General features: G+C 34.0%; 1 protein-coding gene and 1 pseudogene across 2 annotated transcripts; both read right to left on the minus strand.

Moving 5' to 3' along the window:
* Positions 1–3,870: 3,870 nt before the first annotated feature.
* Positions 3,871–4,666, minus strand: LOC105306199 (coiled-coil domain-containing protein 70-like). The gene is given in 2 exon segments (XM_011381113.1): positions 3,871–3,945; positions 3,947–4,666. Coding segments are annotated over 2 exon segments (795 nt in total).
* Positions 4,667–6,218: 1,552 nt separating this feature from the next.
* On the minus strand, positions 6,219–6,783 carry LOC111733102 (annotated as a pseudogene). The gene has a single exon (XR_002777831.1). The product of XR_002777831.1 is annotated as a 60S ribosomal protein L21 pseudogene (transcript).
* Between the last annotated feature and the right edge of the window lie 945 nt (positions 6,784–7,728).

Here is a 7,728-nt window from a genome sequence, read left to right on the forward strand (position 1 = left end):
ATTTGCTGTTATATTTGGGCAAGTTATTTATCCACTCCAAAGTCTCAATTGCATTCTGGAAAAGTGTGAATAGTAATTGTACCTAATTATGGGATATAATTTAAGGATTAAATAAAATATTTGCAAAACTCTTTGTATAAGTCTATCTCAATAGATGTTAGGTATTAATATGCCTACCTTAATGTTGATAAAACTGCAGCTCAGTAAAGATAAGTACTTATTTTTGGTCACAGTTCATACATATATAAGCAAACACTTGATATCCGAGTCTGGTTGAATACCGTTAGCATGACTCCATATACCTGGACAAAAATATATCGTTTGAACTAAGAACACAACTGCTAATATGACACTAGATGTAAATTTAATATATCATTAAATGAAAAAAATGAATAAATTGGACTTTACATTCAAACTTTTTACTCTTCACATTTCATTGTTGAAAAATGAAAAAGCAAGCTACAAATTGAAGAAAATATTTTCAACACACATAACTGTAAGAGGGCCCATGTCCCAAGTATATAAAGAACTTTTAAATTTTAATAAAAAGAAGACAAACCAACAAGGTAAATTGTAACAGAAAATTGAAAAATACTAAGAGAGCTATGCTGATGGCTGCTATGCATATGAAAATATGCCCAATGTCATTAACCATCAGGGAAATATAAATTAAATCCACAGTGAACTACTGCTTCACATCCACTAGAATGACTAAAATTCAAAACACTGGCAATGGTTTCTGAGAGTGTTAACTGTTAGAGAATGCGGACAAGAATACATTCATTGAAAGGAAAAAACAGGATGAAATTCTGAGCAGATATGGAGGGATTAACTTTTGATAAATCTATTTTTCCTTTTAACAGGAATGAAAATAGTTACCATGTATACACATAGAGTAGGTACAATTGTATTCGCGGAAGAACGATGTCAGAGTTCTTGATATATATTTTTTCAGGAATCCACGAAGCAAGTTTGTCATTTGGTAATGAAAGATTTGAGTTATTTAGATAGTGGAAACAGGAGAGGTTAAAATTTAGTTACATTAGAAAGCAGAGAAAATGTAGGATTGCTGGGTAACATTGAGTCTTCATTTGCATCTTGGGTGATTTTATAGTGTTAAAATCCTATATTTTATGTAGAGGCAAGACACTGTCGAGGCTGAGGGGACAGTCTGGAGTCAGATTACGAGTTCGAATCCCATTTTTAAAATAAATCATACATGTGATGTGGAAAGAGTCAAATTTTCTTGTGCTTCTGTTCCTTCATCTGTAAAATGGGGATACTTACAGTATTTAGGTTGTTTGTAAAGATGAAGTGAGTTAATATATGTAAATGTTTACATACTCTTAGTATATGTAGTGTTATCCCTGTATCAATAATAGCATTACCTCTGGCTATATTTAGTTACTCTGAACACAAGTAAATAAGCAAGGAAATAGACAAGATACAGATAAGAAAAAAGCACATAGTTACAGGGAATCAGGGTTCAGAATTTTTCAGGTCAGTGCACTGAGAGTGAGTTTAAAAGTAAAGAGCATTTTCAAGGGTATAATATTGAACCAGAATGTAAGCTGAATAGCAAGAGAAGCAAGAATATGGGGGAGGGGGCAGTGACAGTGCTGACATAATGATGCTGAAGCAGCTGATGAGTTGGATTTCTACAGGAGCTGCGTAAATAGGAAAATAAGATAGACACGTAGGAAGCATATTTAGAAAGTGGACAGTTCAGATTTCTGAATCATCATACTTACCAATCATAAACGTTTTAAGGTATGACAGTGGGAATGGATATGGAGGAAATTATTTTTGGAGATAAGAGGATCCAAGAAGATTAGTGGCACATTTTTAGAGTAATCATCTCTGTGCATTTTGAAATCATACACAAGAGTAAAAGCAGGAGGGGTGGAGAGGAGTACTGTGAGCCCAATTCCAAGTTTTCAAGGTCTGAATGAGAAGTCTGAATAAGAAGTACCACATAGGATAGAAAGAAATATTTCATATATGTGCTTCATTGAAACTAAACCTGTCACAGGAAGAAAACGTTTAGGAAATGCACTGAGAAGTGAGGAAACGTGCAGTAGCTCCATCTTTGCTTGTGCCTAAGTCTTCACCTGGAGGACATACTAAGAGGACAGTTTCACTGAGGTCTACCCAGGTTAAGAAGACAAAACTTTCAGAAAAGAGATGAACAATATAGGAAGTTTAATAAAATGTTTCGGTAGAGTAGGAAGTAATAGAGAATCTCTACATATCGGAAGATATAATGAACATAATGGAGTGTAAATCAAAGAGAAAGGTGATCCTGGGAGCCTGAGACTTCTGACAATAAATGGAGCTTAGCACATGGGTTTAGACCTGACGGTCTCTTAAAGATAGCCTCTCATCACTAAGAAGATATTTGGAACATCCATGCAACTGTTCTCTCCTGTAGTTAGAAATTGTTTGCTGGCCAGGAGGATGGGCAGTCCTATTAGGAGCATGAGGTGTTCAGATGTCCTTCAGGTGACTGCTCTTTCTGGAAACCATAAAGAAAGATCTAGAAATGGACACAAGGGAACAAAGTTCATTTACACTAAAGTTCTTGCACTCTGAGCATCAAAGTGCTCCTTTCTTTTTTTTCATTCAAAAACCGTTTTACCTTTTAATGCATAAAATTGATATCCAACAACACATGTAAAAATTTTTTAATGTGTACTTGAATATATCCAGCTTTATTATATAGGAAATATAGTTTTCAATATAGTATTTCATAAATATGTTGTTAACTGGAAATTTTCGTAGAAACTTTTGATTAGTCTGTGGTGGTGAAACATCATAGACATTATGATGAGTGATATCAACATAAATTGTTTTAATCTATTTTTTAATTATGTAATTTCTCACTTGTAGAATGTGCTATAAAAATCAAGATTTCTTTGTAGCAGTGCCAGTCCTCAGCTTAGCATTTGAATTCAAAGAGGAGAGATTGAAATCATGATCGGTATGTTCTAGTCCTTCAGTCTAACCCAGGTTGCTGCTGCTTTAACCACGATGCAATTATGACAGCTTTCTCACTGAAAGGGGGCTCTGATGACCACACTCACCCCAAGGGCACTGCTTTCCCTGACCTCATCACCAAGGAGTAAAATCGTTCATTTCTCCTAAACAAGACAGCAGGGAATTTCCAAGGCAAGGACCTTCTCTGTGAACAATAAAATATCAAAAGGGATGTGTAGGCAATAGAAAGGCATACCCATAAATTCCTAGAACATGAAGTTGGCCATCCCCTGCCCACAGGCTGCTTCCACATCTTTTGAGGTTGGCCATCCCCTGCCACAGGCTGCTTCCACATCATTAATCATCTTTGTACTATCATATAGGTTTTAAACTATTTTATTGGCCTCCTCAACAGGATCATTGGAGAAGCAGAAGGCAGAAGAAATATTCTTTAACTTCTTTTTTCATAATACGTATGAACTAATTATGTAAAACTTTTTATTTCACTATATTGTTCATAATTCTAAGAGTAAGTTTTAAGATAAATATTTTCTCTGTGATGATATGAAATGATAAATATTACTTTTTAAGCAATATTTATCCACTGTCTCTGAATGTCAAGGGCAAACCCAGTTAGTTCGTTCAGTGTCACATTTTAAGCAATACATACTTCTCATTCTAAAATATTCATCACCAATAGAAATATAAAATTTAAGTAAACCTAAAGAACTTTTTTTTTTTTTTTTTTAATTTTAGGACTTTATTTAGTTTCCAGGACCAGATACTGAGTACTATTTCCAGGCTTTTGACTCCAACCCCAACAATAGTATTTCACCTTCAAAAGTTTGAATTTTTCTTTTTTCTGTAATGTTAGTCATCTTCATGGTTTGCTGATTACATCTTCAAGTCACATTTCTCCTGCTCTATTTTATTATTGTGCATTTTTTCAGCAAGCATGCTTGTTATCTTTTCCCTGAAGAATCTCATTCCACTCCTCAAGAACCTTTGCCTCTTCCAGAAGGGCTTTTTCCTCCTCTTGAAGAGCACTGTTTTCTTCTCTAAGAGCCTTGTTCTCCTCACGGAGGGCCTGTTCTTCCTTCCACAGTGCCCGTTCTTCCAACTCTAGTGCTATTCCTTCTTTCATCAGGGCCTGTTCCTCCATCTTGATTGCTCGCTCCTGATGTTGTAGGGCCTTGATCTCCTCATGAAGAGACCTTATTTCTTCTTGGAGAGCTTTTGCCTCATTCTGGAAAGCTTTCTCCTGTTCCCCGAGAGCCTTGATCTGAGCTTCCAGGGCTCGATTCTGTTGCCAATAAGACTTTCTTTCTGTGTTCAAGGCATTGATTCTTTCCCCAGGTGTTTTTTGACTCTCAAAAATCACACTATTAAACTTCCACAGCACCTGGTTTTGCTGTCTCCGGGTCTGATTCTCCTCCCGGATGAACTGGTTGTCCATTCGAAAAGCTTTGTTTTCTCCACGAAGAGCTTTGTTTTCTCCCCAGAGGGACTTGTTTTCTCTTCTAAGAGCCTTGTTCTCATCCCTGGACATCTTATTGTCTCTCTGAAATTTTTTTTCCACCTCACGAGATTCACATTTGAACTTATTTTGATTTTGGGTGCAAGAGAAAAAAGAGGAAAGCAAGCGTACTATCCTTCCTCTATTAATCCACTTTGATTCAGAGATCACCATTGTTTCCTAGTGTTTTACCTGAGAAAAATATATAAACTCCAAGTGTTCTGGGTTCGACCAAAGGTGAGCTAATGATATTTGCAACAAAAAGTTACTAAATTTGTTGGGAATTTGTTCATATAGACTTGGCTGTTGAGTTGACTTGTACAAGGAGTTCTACAGCAGGGTTCTAAACAAGGCTGAGTCAGCCACACTGCAGGAGAAAATGGTGAAAATATGAACAGAAGTCAGTAAATTAACTTTTAGATTGATATAATAAACTGAATAAGTTTAAATAAATCTCAACACATATAAATTACAAAATAATTCTAGATTATATATTCAATATTAATCAAGGTTAATGCATTGAATTTGCTGGTAGTGTTAAACTAAGCTAAACTACTTCTACTAACCTATTAGTCTTCCACTAATATAGTCATTATTTAAAATTAAAAGGCTTGTTATTGATGTGGAAAAATACCAGGTATTTAAAATATATTTCTGGCTTTGTAAGAACTAGGAAAACATTTTTTTTTATATAAAGAAGTTATACACTATAGTTTTTTCCATATTTAATTCGATACTTAGAGTGATATCAAATATTTAAACAGACAATCACACTTACATTTCTATGGTCTCTGAATTCCCTGCAAGCCTGATTTCTCTTAATACTAACAACTAGGCAACATATTATGTCTTCAATAGTGATGTCATACAGTGTTGACACTAATGATATAATGGGTGCTATAGATAGTGTCTGGCTGTTTTTTTTTTTAGTATGTGTTTTAAGAAAAAATAAAATTTTAAAAGTATGGTTATATTTGAAGCTTTTCTCCATTATTAAATGAATATATATTTAGCTATAGCTTCCATCTGAATTATTAAAATTTATTTAAAACATTAATTTTTTTGTTATTAACAACATAACTTCTAATTATTATATCCTAGGAATTAACAAGTAGTAGTAAACATTGTACAATCAAGGGTGAAAATATTAAATGATTTTGTGATTACTGATGAATAATCATCATTAGGTAAATTTGTATGGCATACCAAGGAAATAGCACTGGTGACATTTTAATTCCAGTAATCCTGTAAGATAAATTTTATATTACCCAACATATGTCCACTGCTAGAATATAAAACAAAAGATTAGTTATTTTTATATTTTTAAATGTAAACTTTTGGTGAGATATTAAAATATTTTATGTCACATATATGTCGCAATGTTTTAATAATTTATAATTATTAACTTATAATTGGTTTAAGGTATAAACTTGAAAATTGAATATATAATAACATGTATGAGCCCACACTACTCACACCTGAGAAAAGATTTGCCAATTTATTAATCAAACCAGATTTCTTAGCAGCTGCTTACATTCTATGTTTAACAGGGTTGAAAAAAGAATTTTTCTCACACATTCATAATCCTCTATTAAACTTAATAAAACAGTAAAAACAAATATTAATAGCATGGAATGAGAGCTAATGTAAAATTAAGAAAACCCATGTGAAAGTTTTTGATTTTTTTTTTCTTTAAATATTTCTTTGGAGGAAGGGACACTTACTAAATTAGAAGTCTTTTATTTTTTTAAATCTATCATGCCATGAATTCATAGGAAATGGGCTCCAGCAGCTCAGGCTCCTTCCCATTTGTTCTCACACAGTGAGCTACTCTGGGTGGAGCTGGGTGGAGCAGGCTGGCGCTTCAGCTGAACCCAGATACCTTTCGCTTTGGCTTCCTTCTTTTTTCCATCATTTTCCTTCATACGTTTCAGGAAGCGATCTTGGCTCTTAGAGTGCTTAATATGCTCAATGCGTACATTAATTCTCTTGGCAAGAATCTTGCCCTTAACTTGTTTGTTTACAACAATGCCAACTGCATGCTGGGTAGTAACATTGTAAACTCTTCCAGTTTTGCTATGGTAGTTTTTGCGGGGCATTCCTTTTTGAACAGTGCTCACTCCCTTGATGGCTACTATATCACCTTTCTTATAGGTTTGCATGTATGTAGCCAAAAGAACAGCTCCATGCTTTCTAAAAGGCCTAGAGAACATATAACAGGTGCCTCTCCTCTTTCCCGTTGTGTTGGTCATTTAGGCTAATTACTGGAAGATGGCGATTCCAACTGAAAAAAAAGGCTGATTTTTTGTTTTTAACTTGATGAGAGTGAAATATCCACTCAATCGTCTTCATCTGTATTTGTATTGAGAAAGTACTTCATGTGATTATGCACCAGTTTCTTCTTTATACTAGTGTTTCTGCTTTTTTGCTACTGTTACCATGGTAGCTAAAGATTCAGAAAGAGTTCCAGAAAACAAGGAACTCTGGGAATTCCATGTTGGAATGTCGTAATTCTCGAGGTTTAAGAGCAAACTAGAAAGCAAGAAGAAAATTGTTGCCATTGATCTATTATATAAATTGAATAAAGTACCAGCCCAGACGGCTTCATTAGTGAATTCTTCCAAATATTTAAGAGAGAAATAACATTAATATATCCATGAGTTATTTCAGATGGTAGAAAATTTTTTTTTAACAATTTGTCTTGAAACCACATAACCTTACACAGAAACCTCACAAGGATGTTACAAGAAAGGGAAACTGTAGCCTAAAATATTTCATAAACAGATGCAAAAATCCTAAACAAAAGATTAGCACACCAAGGCCAGCAATGCATAAAATAATATATCATCACCAAACTGGGTCTAATTCATGAATGCAAGATTGAATTAACATTAAGAAATCAATTAATTGATTTACAACATTAACAGAACAAAGGAAAAACTCTCATTTTTGTGACAAGATGAGAAAAGTAAATTTCAGTAGATTCAGAAAAAGCATTTGATAACACACAAAAAAACAATAAATGCATTTTCATAATGAAAAACCAAACCAAACAAGCAATACTACCACCAACAATGTCCTCTTAGCACACTAGAAATAGAGAATAACTTTTTAAACTAAATTTTGAGCATTTTAAAAAACCTGCAGAGACATATTAGGTGATGAAATACCAAATAGATCACAAATATAAGGGTGCCCACTATCATCACTTATTCCTCACTGCTCTAGAGTTCTTT

Source organism: Pteropus vampyrus, unplaced genomic scaffold (genome assembly GCF_000151845.1).
Source record: "Pteropus vampyrus isolate Shadow unplaced genomic scaffold, Pvam_2.0 Scaffold13, whole genome shotgun sequence".
NCBI lineage: Eukaryota > Metazoa > Chordata > Mammalia > Chiroptera > Pteropodidae > Pteropus > Pteropus vampyrus.